The 15,468-nt window shown below is 37.8% G+C and overlaps 1 protein-coding gene across 1 annotated transcript in view; it reads right to left on the reverse strand.

Moving 5' to 3' along the window:
* Nucleotides 1–15,468, reverse strand: part of LOC137498947 (uncharacterized) — a 70,132-nt gene that overhangs the window by 12,998 nt on the left and 41,666 nt on the right. Inside the window, exon 6 of the mRNA XM_068226822.1 lies at nucleotides 4,811–4,961. Coding sequence (XP_068082923.1) covers nucleotides 4,811–4,961 — 151 coding nt within the window. The remainder of the gene's footprint in view (nucleotides 1–4,810; nucleotides 4,962–15,468) is intronic.

Below are 15,468 nucleotides of genomic sequence, written 5' to 3' on the forward strand. Positions count from 1 at the left end.
AGTGCTCTTTTTCATATGATAGTTCTTATTTTGTAAAATAAACTGTAAACATATGTATTTAAGAGCTTTTTAGTAAGTTTTTGATGTACAAACAAAAATTCACACCTCCAGTTTTTTTTCAGGTCTGACAGCACGGTGCTGCCGCCAAAAGGACTGTAAAAGCAAAACTCGTACTCAATGTAAAAAATGTAATATATACTAGTGTTTGAACAAATATTTTAATTGTTTTAAATCATTCCACACTATAAAATAGAACATCTTTTTGCTATTTGCTTTACGTCGCACTGACACAGATAGGTCTTATGGCGACGATGGGATAGGAAAGGCCTAGGAATTGGAAGGAAGCGGCCGTTGCCTTAATTAAGTACAGCCCTGGCATTTGCCTGGTGTGAAAATGGGAAACCACAGAAAACCATCTTCACGGCTGCCGACAGTGGGGCTCGAACCTACTATCTCCCGATTACTGGATACTGGCCGCACTTAAGCGACTGCAGCTACTGAGCTCGAAAATAGAACATCTTATCATGTACATATGTATATTCACATGTACTGAGTTGATTATTTTTGTGTAAGTAGTGAATTAAGTCCTGACATGCACAATTGTCCGGGTACTTTTTTTTTTCTGATGTTCATTTTTATTTTGTAAAGTAAATTTAAAATATATGTGTTTGAGAGCATTTTAGTCTGTTTTTGACGTACAAACAAAAATTCACACCTCTAGTTTTCTTTCAGGTCTGAAAGGGTTATAATGCACCTAATCAAACCACACAGATCTGGGATGCATAAATACAACATTGCAGTGAGTGGACACAATGAACAGAACTGTCATAAGTAAAATTATAGTGATCTGGAAGTTGTGATCTGAACAAACCAAATGGCAGTGGAAGGTTAGTTTATGATCTCGACAAACCAAATGGAAGTGACAGGTTAGATTAGGTGCATTCGTAAAAGCGGCCCATAGACCTTTACGATCTCCCTTCGAGACATCAAGTTTTGGTTCAGGATTCAATTCTTAGGATTATTTTGGTCCAGGGACCATTCCTTCTTTCAATATCACCATGCACCTCATTCAGATTAGTGCATCCCAGTCACCAATGCAGTACCATTACTGACTATTTATTGCTAGATTCCTTCATTGTAATGTAAAGTATATGAAATTCTAAAAGTTATTCTTTAATTTTCCTAGAAGTTGCCTTTGGTCACTGTACACTGTCAACAGAAGTTGTGCCTGGGAAGAAAATAAACATCCTGTGTGATGAAACTACTGACAGAATGGGGCAACATATTTTTGTAATTATTTTCAAAGTTCCAGTTGAATCTGAAAGTAAACTGTTTGTTGCTGCAGTGAAGTATCTTGAAGCAGGAAATGCTAAAAACTGCTCCCAAGCTGTCTTGGATGCACTGCAAACCTACAATATACCATATGACGGGATGCTGTGAAAGTCCTTGTCAGTGCTCCATATATGACCATCTCTTATGAAAGATTATGAGTGGTTATAGGGGATCATCTTAAGCATGTAAAGTGCTGGGCACATAAGCTTAGCTTAGTTCGTAATTGTTGGGTCACAGTGATGTCTGATTTGAATGATGTGGTAACAATGGTGAAGTCTGCACTTTTTAATACAAGAAAGTGTATATACAAGTACAGTATTTACACTTCTTAAAGTTTCAGTGTGAGGATTCAGAGGAAACAAAGCTTTTTCCTTCACCTTTGCTTACATAGTGGAATAGTCGGTTTGATGCTGCTTCTATTTAAATGGGCTGCTGTTTGTCCAACCTTTGGCCCGTTTCTCTATGGGGTCGGGTATGAGGTGAGATGAATTTGTCTTGGTGGGATTTTATGAGAGGAGTTAATGAGATGAAATTAATGACATGACATATGGTAGTAGAAAGGGAGAGGGTGAAACCTGATGCCGGCACATAGCCTACCCCTGTCGAATAGTACCAAGGGGTCTGCTCAAGGCTTACCATCTCCATCCGATGGACGAATCACCATCAACAGCATCATGTGTCCTCACTCCATATGAGCACTGCGGAGAGGTTTGGAATTTCAACAAGGCTTTTGGCACGCAATCTAGAGATTAGAAATTGTATACCATCACCTTCCATATCCTGCTGGCCAACATTCTGATGGGTGAAATTTTTTCGACCAACAGGACTTGAACCGGCTAACCATGGTGTCGGACCGTTTAGACTTCAATACCTTAATGATCATGGCCACCATACGGGCTTTTCTATTTAAAATGGGTACTTTCAACATGTTGTCACATTTTCCAAGTCATCTGATGTGAAAGATATCAACTATGGCAAACTACCTAGGGGATCTGTGTGACCAGGAAGTGAATAGAATTAATGTGCATATGGTCTTTGTCGGCGATCATGTAGGTGAGATGGTTGAGCTGCTTCCTGAACTCTAGGGATCTCAGTATCCAACCTCTCATTTGCTGCACCCCAAACTTCATAACCTTGAGCTAACTTTTTCTGCAATCTGTGGCAGGAAATTTTCTGCAGCAACTAACAATGCATTAATCAAGCTCGCTCCTTTAAGGAAAGCTGCATACAAAGACATTTTCATTAAAGCAGCTCATTCTTCAAAGTGCAAGCTGCAGACTTTGAAAGACAAAGACCCTAACCGCAATAATTTTGTTGCAATTTCTCGCGCTCATCTTGAATAACAGGAAAGCAGCAGAGCTTGAGAAACTGCTCAGTTCATCAATTCTTTCACAAAAGGAAATGCGATCTGGTTACAGTTCTCTCAGAGATGCAATTCAAAATCAACTGAAGGAAGGTGTGAGAAGTGATATCATGCTTTTTTTTTTTTTTGCTATCGGCTTTACGTCGCACCGACACAGATAGGTCTTATGGCGACGATAGGACAGGAAAGGGCTAGGAGCGGGAAGGAAGCGGCCGTGGCCTTAATTAAGGTACAGCCCCAGCATTTGCCTGGTGTGATAGTGGGGTTCGAACCTACTATCTCCCGAATACTGGATACTGGCTGCACTTAAGCGACTGCAGCTATCGAGCTCGGTGATATCATGCTTGTACTAACTGCAGTGCAGTCAGAGTTCTCGGCATTTACTAAATTTTGTTTTGATTTATTGTGAATCCTAATAATGTCGACAAAGAGTGTGATACAGTGGTTACAGACAGAAGGTGAAGCTTGAAAGAAGGCAACGCTGAACTTATTACAATGCTTTCATAGGAACAGTGGTTTTTCTTGTGGATTTGAACATTTTGATTTGTTGTAGACCCTAACAAACAATATGACTGTGGGTGTGTTTTACCTCACTGAAAAATCCTATTTTCATTAAATGTATGCTAATTAAAAAAAAATAGATACTAATTTTGATTAAAATAGATACTAATTTTTCCAGTCTCTACTTATAGCTGACTCACTCATTAATTCAGAAGCAACATACAGTCTAAAAGAAATAATTTCTTTTACAATTGGCTTTACGTTGCACTGACACAGATAGGTGTCATGGCGACAATGGGATAGGGAAGGGCTAGGAGTTGGAAGACAGTGGCTGTGGCCTTAATTAAGGGACAGCCCCAGCATTTGCCCAGTGTCAAAATGGGAAAACACAAAAAACCATCTTCAGGGATGCCAACAGAGTCAAGTTCGAACCCACTATTTCCCAAAAGCAAGCTCACAACTGCAGACCTGTAACCGCATAGCCAAGTTGCTCAGTAATAGACGGAATACCTTTACAACAGAAGCAAATAACAATGAAGGGACTTTTTTTCCCTCTTCACAATGAAGTAGTGTTCAAACCTTTATCAAAATCAGAAATAATATCAAAACTGCATCTATTCTGGAGGTTAATATGGTTGTGAAAATGAAATATTCACTGCATTTACTGTTGTTTTTTAAACCTGTATATAACTGAAACACTACGACCACCACCAGCTTCTTCTCACAATAGATTGGCGACCATCATGGAGCAAGTTTTTTTCTGTTTTGCGTTTCCTCTATCAACGTTGCCGTATTATGGGTGTCGAACCATTGTGGGAGGTTCTGCATCCATGATAATCTTCTCCGCCGACAGTCCATGTTTCCCTTCTATCTTGCCTTCTATGACAAGTTGTACATTAGTTGTATCAAGCTAGATTTGTCATTTCTGAAGATGTGGATGACATAGGTTACTTTCCTGGGTTTTGCAAGGGTTACGACTTCACATAATTTTCTGGCTCAGTGGAGTACCTCCTTGTTGATGATAAGGTCTACCTATAAGATCTTCAACATTCTATGATGTATCCACATCGTAAAGGCCTGCAGTTGGTTCACATTGTAAAGCAGCACTGGCAACAAAAAACATTTCATAACATGCCAACAAGTTAAGAATTGGAGGTACACAGGATGTTTTAATTTCAGAATACTGCAATACTGTTAGAACTAAAACTATTCATAGAACAAGGTAAATATAACAGATCATATAAAAAGGCACATAATTTTAAGTTTGCATGAATTCTAAAGTCGAGGAAGTCATTAGGCCACTTGGTCAATTTTCAAAACTGCATGCCAAGTTTATAATTGGATAGAGTTGTAATACTACATTTTTTAAAGCCACAGACCAATTCTCTCAAAACAACATTATTTGTGGCTTAGAATTCAACTTAAGTGTTGGCTAATTATAAAACAAACAACTACCTCTCCATGTTCAAAATTAATTTGGTAATTGATAGTATTATGATAATTCATTTTAGAAGATAATTTATTTAAAACAATATCCACATATTTTCAAAATAGTCCAAAATACTACAGTCCAAGGAAAACAAAAAATATAAAAAGTGCAACAATATTACCAACCTTCTCACTATCATGTATAAATGAGGTTCCGTTCTGTCTAAAATGTTCAGTAAGGATCTCCCATATGTGTGTTGGAATACCCAGGAATGTCCTTACGTGCTCGTCTTGTAAATGGATCACAGCTTTACCCAACATTTCTCTCAGAAGGCACCTGTGTTGATCAAATAATGATCAGTAATTTCAAAGTTCTGAAGTTTCTGAAACATATCCTCCAAAATGTGCAGTATACATATACACACTACCTAAATTGGAAGTTGCAAAACTGACAAGGAAGTGGTCATTTATATGTTTAGGTATGGAAAGGCCATGCAGGTACATAAACAATACTGGTTGCAGGCTTATTGGATTCATTACAAGGCACTCCTCATGAGAGAGAGAGAGAGAGAGAGAGAGAGACAGACATATATACATCAACAACTGTAGCAATATCAGTGGACTCGGATAACACTGGTTAACACTTTGAACACTGAGCAAGTGAATTTATATCTTACACCATGGACTGAGCATTTTAGTGCATTTTAATACAAGAATAACCGATATGCTTACTTACAATGCCAAATCTGTTATAAAATCCATCTATCTTGATGGAGGCTGAGAAGAGATGGATGTAGAAGAATTGGGACTGATGAAGAGAGAGCCTATCTATTTGAAGATGTAGAGATTGCCCTTGTCATATTGTGTTTCTATGTTTGTCCTTGTCTCATATTTCTGTTGCTCACTCTTCCCACACTGACCTGCCATTGTGTTTGTCCTATTATACATGTTTCTCTTTCAGACTTAACATTTGCATTAGTAATGCAATGTAGTCAGAAAGATGAACTGACTGTGCTCATGTTTCCTAATATTTTTATTTGATTAGCTTCCTGAAAATTTTTGAGGCTGCCACAAGGACAAAGTGTAACATATACAAATATTAGGATTAGACAAATGCAGACAAAGGATAGGAAAATAGTACAAGAGATTAAGAACAGTAAGGCATTAGTTACATAATGTGTAAGTGATGTATAATTGCATAAATGAAGAGATTACATTTTCTTCAATTGTAATATGTGGAATTCCTAGTATTTTCCACATCTTTACAAGAAGACTTGGAATTGTTTCACAAGCATCCACTATCAATCCAATCATCTCAATTTGATCAAGGTTGAATTTACTTTTACAGCAGGACACTGTGGGCTCATAGATGACCTTCTTCACATTGTCAACCTTCTGTGGCTGGTCTGAAGAGTTGACCACCATTATCATAAAAATGTCGAAAAACACTTTTTCTACTACGTTAGGTTACGTCTATCGAAAAGATAGTAGCTCAACATTTGATAGCCATGGTCTATACCAGTTTTGTTCCAATTGTAATCAATGATAGCATCAGGATTCATTCTTTTTTAACAACACCATGTTCAGTTTTCATGGGAATATTGGTGGCTGCCATTCTGTGCTTAGCTGAAAGTAAGTAAACTTCTCTGGTATCTTTCCATTTTAGAAAAAATAAATGTTCATTTTGTTTTTGTTGAAAGGAGACTTCATTATTTTTTTAGTTTTTGATGTACTCTGATTTTTCATGATAGTTCCAACAGCAACAGTACCAGTATTTAGAATCCACAGTTCATCTAGTATAGGAGGACATGTATAAAAGCAACCCATGAAAACTGTATGGCCTTTATGAAAATAATCTGCATAGAGTTGTGTCAATTGTTACATACTCAGAGTCGAATTTAGGCATGGCATTATGGGCCTGGGACCTGGGTGACAAAAATGAAAAGCTCTGACAGTCTTAAAACAAGTTTTTAGAAGGTGCACACTTTCATAGTACTCAAAAACGAAAGCTTCCGACATGAATAACACAATTTTTGTTCCGCTTATGTGAAAGCTGTTGGTAATAATATTATAAATACCACCACAATGTTGAAACACAGCCTCCTCTGTTCTGCATATGGGTACCAAAATGATTTCAGGCTACAACTTAAGTCAAGCGGGCAGTAAATCAGCGCCACCTAGAGACAACTATATGGTATTGAGTGCATCGACAAGGCCGCTAATTTCCCATAATACCAAGAGTTATGGAGAAGTCTGTGAAAGTGAAAGGCATTTTTATTCATTTTGTGAGAGTTTTATGAAGTATTTTTCATGTTACGTACACAAGATGCATGGTCGAAAATGATTACGGTAAGTAGCGCAAATTATTGCAGATTAGCAGAAGAGGAAAAGAGGAGGGAAAATTAATTGTGCCTCAGACACCAAAATTAGCCTTGTCTTTCCACAGTATCCAAACTATAACTCAAACAATTTCCTCTCATACAAGGGCCATCTGGAAAGTAGTACCCATTAGTGCCGCATGAAGCGCTGACGACTCGGGTAGCCGCTGGGCAAGGTCAGACCGTGTCAGTGGCTTGTCTGCTGTGCGAGGTTGCATGTGTTGTGTCTGTGATCGTTTAAAATGTTTAAACAAATTGAGAAATCCACCAGTTGTGAATTGAGGGCCGTGATTAAATTTCTTAATGCACGAAACGTTTGACCTTGTGATATTCATCGCCAATTAACGGAGGTGTATGGAGACAATGTGATGCACGAGTCGTCTGTTCGGCGCTGGTGTCACAACTTCAACCTGGGGAGGGGGAATACACACGATGAGGAGCGTTCACGGAGACCATCTGTCATTACAGAACAACTGCTGAGCGCAGTAGACGAATGCGTGAAGAAAGATTGGCGCGTCACAACTGATGAACTCTGTGAACATTTTCCTAATGTGTCTCGAACAATTGTTCATGAAATTGTCAAAGACCATCTGCATTATTCAAAAATCTGTTCAAGGTGGGTCCCTCGCAGCACAAAACCAAGCGTATGGCTGCAGCACTGACGTTTCTGGGACGTTATTCCGATGAAGGAGACTCTTTCCTGACTCGCATCATTACTGGGGACGAAACATGGGTTTGTTATGTATCACCTGAGAGTAAACGACAGTCAATGGAGTGGCATCATGCTCATTCACCAACCAACCGTTTTCTGGGATCGCCAAGGTGTACTGCTCATTGATTTTATGGCCCATGGAGACAATTAATGCTAATGCGTATTGTGAAACATTAAAGAAATTACGGCGGGCAATACAAAATCGACGGCGAGGTCTGTTGTCTACCAGGCGTCATTCTCCTTCATGACAATGCCAGGCCTCGTGCAGCTGTGATAACACAACAACTTTTGAAGCAATTCAAGTGGGAAACCTTCGACCACCCCTGTTATAGCCCGGACTTGGCCCCTTCGGATTTTCATCTCTTTATGAAACTTAAAGACTTTCTGGTGGGAAAAAGATTTGACAGCAATGAAGAACTTAAACGAGCCGTGACTACATATCTCAATACGCTGGCGGCGGAGGACTATGACGCTGGAATACAAAAACTCGTCCCACGTTATAACTAATGCCTACATTTGCTTGGAGATTACGTGGAGAAGTAGTGTAAAGTATGCTCTTTCCAATAAAAATGTGTATATTTGTTAATATTTACTCCTGTGTCTTTATTGCGCAAACGGGTGTGACTTTCCGGATGGCCTTTGTACAATGACTAAAATAAAAATTATGGTACCAGCACAGAAAATTTTGCTGAGCGTACGCCCAGTACAATTGCCCTTATTTTTAGCTTAAACAAACAAACAAACAAACAAACAAACAAACAAACAAACAAATAAATAAATAAATAAATAAATAAATAAATAAATAAATAATGTTACTAAAAGTGGAGTGAAAGAGTATCAGGACAATTTTTGTAACTCTATGCAGATGTATCAAGACAATTAGCGATTTCTGACATAAGTGCTGTTTGAAAGAAAGCTTTTAAATGGAGACATTATGAAATGTAAGTATCTGGTTTATTCCTGCAGTCAACGATCTCTTTTTGTACTCCTTGTAAACTTTTTGGATGATGATGATGATGATACTTGTTGTTTAAAGGGGCCTAACATCTAAGGTCAACGGCCCCTAATGAAACGAGATGGACGACACATGATATGACAATTAAAATTGAAAATGTATCTAGTGACTGGAGTTTAAAAAAACTGTGATGAAAAATGGTTATGAGATTAAAACAATCAGTGGATCTAATTCGCAATTCCTTATTGCTAATAAAATAATAGAAAATACAGGTGACTAAGGAATATGATTGACTGATGCTTGTTGTTTAAAGGGGCCTAACATCTAGGTCATCAGCCCCTAATGGTACAAAATGAGATGAAATGAAATGACAAATTAAAAACCCAAAATCCTCCACTGACCACAATTCAAAACGTGAGGACGAAGAATGAATGGATATGAATTTAGACCGATCAGTGGAACCGACCCACAGTGCCTCACATGTACAGAAGCTGGCGTAAAACAATAGTATTACTGACCAAGGGACTGCTTCTATAGCACGATACTGAATCGATGATGCTTGTAGTCGAAAGGAGTCCAAAATCCAAGTCATTGGCCCCTCATAATGGTACTTATCGCTAGAAAAGTAGAACCATGGTATTTGTCATGTTGTGGCACTAATCAAGAGTAGTGTAGACTCGCGGTATTCCACACATTATGGTACTACTCACAGGTAATGAAATCCGCACATGTATTACAGGCCTATGGTGTTTCGCATATTGTGGCGCAGTTGACAGGCAACACAAATCTATGGTGTTCATCACCCAAGTGTACTAACCACAGGGACTCTTACTATCCCACGGTGTTCCTCATATAGTGGGTACTAATCATAGAAAAGCCAGAACCATGGGTTCTGTCATCCCATGATGTCGCTCATATAGAGCTACTACTAACCACAGGTACTGTAAAAGTCGTCGCGCTCTCGTTTGCTGCTAATCACAAACCTATTTGGTACCTAACATAGTGGTACTACGCGCAAGGAAAAGCGACCCATGGTGTTCCCCGTGTGGTGGTACTAATTACAGGAAGGTTTATGGTTCTAATATAATCAACCCTTGGTCGTCCCTTTTAGTCGCTTCTTACGACAGGCAGGTGATACTGTGGGTGTATTCTTCATCTGCTTCCCCCACCCACAGGGGGTCTTTTTGGAGGAACATCCCAATTTGCAACAACTGGTTTCAATGATTGGAAGCACAGAAATCAGTAGTTAATGGAACATCAGAATTTCCACTCTCATAGTGATTACGTGTTAATGTTTAAAAGACGGGGGAGTGAACTGTGCAGAGTTGATAGCCGTCTTCTCTCTCGGTTAAATTAATAATAATAATAATGTTGTCAGCTACTGTGTGCAGACAAAATTCAATTTGACGCCATCTGGCTGTCTGCTCGTCAATTTCGACATTATGTTTTACTCTAGGCCTACTAGATGGCAGTCCAAGTAAACCAAAACTCTCTTAGGTATCTATGGCTGAGATTTAATGAATTCTGTCGGGTAAACACCAAATGTGTCATCAGAGATCTTTTACATGCCGTCATCATACAACATGGAATGTCAAATGGACTTTCTTCCGCCCTTAAAAAATCTGACTACCTCTGCCGGATATGAACCTGCTATCTTGGGATCCAGAGGCCAACGCTCTACCACTGATCCAGAGAGGCAGCTATTCATTATATTACAATAATTGTAATTGCAATTTTGTCCTTATCAAGTTTAAGGAAGGGGGACACAAAGTTACGTGGGCCCAGGGGCGTTGCAGTATTTAAATTCGGCTCTGGATATAGTATTATCCACATTACCAAGCGAGCCAGTGTAAATATCACTATTCAACATGTATTCTGTCTTAGCATTACACATACATAGAAATTTATGCCATATTTATGTGTTTTATTTTTTGCGTAAATTTTGAAACTTATTCTTCCTCGAAATAGTCATACTTCCTAATTAACTGTGAGATTCTCTGATGAAAAAACAAAAGTACCAACACACTGTTTTACAAATCTATCAAAACTTGGCCTAATTGTATACAGAGGGTTATGGTCAGGTTCAGACTAAGGTACAAAGATATTATTGTCTAAAATATGCAGCATGCTCTGGACTGATAAGAAACGATCTTGGGTCATCAATTTACAACCAAAACTTGTTTGCAATACAGGATTATTTGTCCAACAATCTTTTAATTTGGGCTTCTTCACAAGATACATGTGTAAAACTATGCCAAAAAAACATTTACATTTCATGTAATTTTACACAAGTCAATTTATTCCACACAAATTTCATTTTTAGTCTGCCATCTGCACTCACTGACAGCCTGGAGTACTGATTAGTTTTCATTTTGGTTGTTTTGAACATATTGTCATTAAAGAAAAACTTGAAGAGATCCATTGCTGTGGAACTGAAAGAGCCAAGTTGGGCTGCGAAGATCAGCACTCTACTGTTCATGTCACTCAGTCCAGCTTGTCTCAAAGAATTCTGAAATATATTGTAGCTCAAGACAGTAACAACCGGTACTGACTTTTGCCCAAATATGGGCATAAAGGAACCAGAAAATATTATTATGCCGTTGCCCAATATCTGTAAAGCATGCTCACAAAGTAGAATTTAACCTGGAGAGGAATATGTATTGGGATAAACACAATGATGAGTCAGTATGAGAAGAGAGAGCAACAAAGAAGAGACAGGACAAACGAAAAAACACACCCACTTCATGCAATGACATCTTCATATAGATGGGCATCTACTTTTCAATCCCAGTTTTTCTGCATCTATTTGTTCTCAGCCCTCAGCAAGCCCACTTCAGCTCCCCAGTTTCATCAGAAGGAAAGGCATCAATACTCATCGAGGGAGCCATCTTGACAGATTTTCAGTCCTGATGTGGGAATGTTTCTTATGTTAATTATGGCATATTTTGGTTGTATTTGTTGTTCTGTAGGCCTATACGTTTTGATAAATATTAAGTGTTTTGACAATCTTCTTAACTTTCAAAATGGTGCTCCAGTAATCACAGGCTAAATAAAAAAAGAAGCATATGTCCTGAGATATTTCCGAAACACTGAATACAGAAAAATTTTACACAACAATTACAACAAAAATTATGCTTGCAATATAATACACTAATAATAAATATGCATTCCCATATCCTGCCACACATATGTAAACCTTAGTAAAAATTCAGATAATCAAGGTACAAGATAGTAGACTAAGGAAAATGGAAATTGCAACTCCATGAAGGAATGGGTCATTTGTGTTGATATTGGAGATACAGAAAGGCGCAAGCGAAGTACGTAAACAATACTGGTTTCAGGCCAATTGAATTGTTTATACGGCCCTCCCCACCTGTAAACTTCGGCTCAGGCACACCTCTGCGGAGGTTCGGACCTGCCTTTGGGCAGAATACACCCTTACCTTACCACCTGTTCGGTCACAGACAAACCCCTCTGGTATGCAAAGCCCAGTAGAACGTAGTTGACATATAGTCTGTCAGGTGCAGTGATGTGAAGTGTTTGCTTGTGAAATGTTGCAATCACAAAGACACACACACGAGATGCTGTCAATTGTGTAAACTATTTTATTTACAAATTATATACACATTATACACACACATTAATGAACCACCATTTTGACAAACATTTGACTGCTACAGTAGCATATCAACCGATTAGCAACACAGCAGAATCATAACATGAGTACATGAATTTCAGTAGCAACTCTCGCTAACAACTCCGCCCCAACTCCCAAGACTGCCTCTTTATATACATTGCCTGGTCAGGCTTCTCGAAGACTATGACACAACATGTTTTGCAAGTTGTGAATCTCATTGTAGAGCCATATTGGAATTCAGAATAAGAAGTTAATACATTAATAAAAACCACCTTTCCAATACATAGTAATCCTTTATATTTAGGATAAAACCATTAACAGATATTAAAAATTAGGACATGTTTTGCTCATACTTTGTGAGCATCATCAGCCAGAATAACTTAATTCAAGGTAGGTCAGGGCCCTGATTCCAGTACATATAACATAAAAATGTCTAATAATACAATGATAAAACTAATTACAACAATTTAAAAATGATCAGTAAAAATATAATATGTCTATTAAAACATTTAGTGATCATTAAAATAGCTTGAAGTGTAGGTGAATGATGAGAAATTTTATTGGTGCGTTGCTGTGAATGATTATTCTTACGGAACAATGAACGTAATCCTCATACGATGGCATTAAACTGTTTATAGTTGTGAACACTTTTACACCATAAGAGTGAACTATTGTGGACTGCTATCTTGTTCCAGATGTCTTAAAATCGCATGTGTTGGTTGAAAAACAAATTGTATGGATGGATAAAACATTGCCTGGTTAGCGTTATATGGCTTTAGGAGACTCCCTCATGTTATACTTCATCGTAGTGTTATTCAATATATAACGTCATTAATCTTCGAACAGGGGCCTAAAAGATTTCATAGATGGAAAACATGAAACAGGTGAGCCCTAAAAAAGAAAAGAGAAAGAAATTGTTGTAATTAGTTTTATCATTGTATTATTAGACTTTTTATGTTATATGTACTGGGATCAGGGCCCTGACCTACCTTGAATTAGGTTATTCTGGCTGATGATGCTCACAAAGTATGAGCGAAACATGCCCTAATTTTTAATATCTCTTAATGGTTTTATTCTAAATATATAAGGATTACTATGTATTGGAAAGGTGGTTTTTATTAATGTATTAACTTCTTACAAAATGTTTTCTCAAATTCTAGAGTCTCCAATAACCTATGTACAAATGGATCGAATGTTCGATTAACCTCTACTGACAAAGTGCATTGTTCTGTACTATTACCCTGTGTTGCACAACATTGCATTGGATTTATAAATCTAATATATAAGTATTAATAAATTATATACTATTAATTATGCGTTCTTACATTAAATAAACTCTTATTAACATACATAAAGCATTAAACGTAAGGAACTTCATCTTTTGGTCCGTATTGAACTGAGATCACAATTAAATTAGAATCTAGCGGGTTCCACCTTTTCAATACAAAATACAATGTTGTTGGATGGTATTTACAACATTATTTTACATTAAATACCATCCAACAACATTGTATTTTGTATTGAAAAGGTGGAACCCGCTAGATTCTAATTTAATTGTGATACATGAAGCAGACGTGTCTTAACATAACCTCTCGTACAACACACAAATAATAAGACCATGATTTATACCAAATAAAATCTGTACATAACTACGTAAATAATAATAATAATAATAATAATAATAATAATAATAATAATAATAATAACAGCTTTTAAATTGTCCAGAACCCAAAAAGAGATTCCCGAAAGTACAGCCAGAAATCATACCGGAAAATTCGGCACCACCAACTCAAGAAGAAATTTATTCACATATCAAGAAACTTAAAGACAACAAAGCATCAGGGGAAGACGGAATTGTAGCTGAACTTATGAAAAATTTAGGCCCTAATTCACTCAGAGAAATTACACAAATAATCCAAAACATTTGGCAAACCGAAAAGCTCCCGGATGACTGGAAGATTGCTCTAATCCATCCACTACATAAAAAAGGCAGCAAGTTAGACGTAAACAATTACAGAGGAATCTCTCTTGTATCAGTCACATACAAAATACTATCAGCCTGTCTCTTGCATAGAACACAACAACAATTAGAACCAAAATTATCAGAATTTCAAGCAGGATTCAGACCAAACAGGTCATGCCCAGAACAAATTTTCAACCTCAAAACCATACTTAAACTACGAGCCCTCAGACAAAAGCCTACAGTATGCACATCTGTAGATTTCAAAAAGGCATATGATTCGATAGACAGACCCTCACTATTCCAAATTCTAGAAGAGAGAGGACTAGATCCCAAAACCCTAGAACTCATAAGACAAACACTAACGGGCACAAAATCTAAAGTGAAATTTATGGGAGAAATTTCAGAACCCTTCGACATTCAAACAGGTGTGAGACAAGGTGATGGACTCTCTCCTATTCTGTTCAACGTCGTCCTAGACAAGGTTATGGAAGAATGGAAGAAGGAACTCAAGAAACGTGAATCTTGGAAACCGATCCGATTGGGCTTTCCCAAAAACCATCTCTACGTACCATACCTTGCATTTGCGGACGATCTGGCGATTTTAACAGAGGATGAGGAGACTGCCATCAAGCAGCTTGAGATACTTAAGGAATCTGCAGAAAAAGTGGGACTACAGATTTCATTTGAGAAAACTAAATTCTTCTGTTCAAAGACAGATATCACGAGCCTGAGAACAAAATACGGTAAAATCGACCGGGTCTCGTACTTTAAATACCTCGGAGAATTCATCGAACCGACAGGCCTTGAGAAGATCTCACAGCAAAACCGTCTCCAAAACGTCAAGAAGGCATTAGGGTTAGTTCAAGACATCTACAACAAAAAATGCATGTCAAGACAGACAAAAATTCGGCATTACAACACAGTCATAAAACCAACAGTCCTTTACGCAAGTGAAACATTGTCACTCAACAGTAAAGAAGAATTAGAAGAAATAAAAAAGCAAGAGAGGAAGATCATCAGGAAAATCCTAGGAGCAAGATATACCCAAGATGGTCACAGGCTACAATCAATCAAAACAACAGAAAAAGTTTCAAACATTGAAATTGACATTAAGAAAAGACGAATGAAATTCTTTGGACACCTCACAAGACTACCAGAAAATCGACTGTCAAAAAGAATATTAAATTATGTTAGCTCAC

The sequence above is a fragment of the Anabrus simplex genome, chromosome 3 (genome assembly GCF_040414725.1).
Source record: "Anabrus simplex isolate iqAnaSimp1 chromosome 3, ASM4041472v1, whole genome shotgun sequence".
NCBI lineage: Eukaryota > Metazoa > Arthropoda > Insecta > Orthoptera > Tettigoniidae > Anabrus > Anabrus simplex.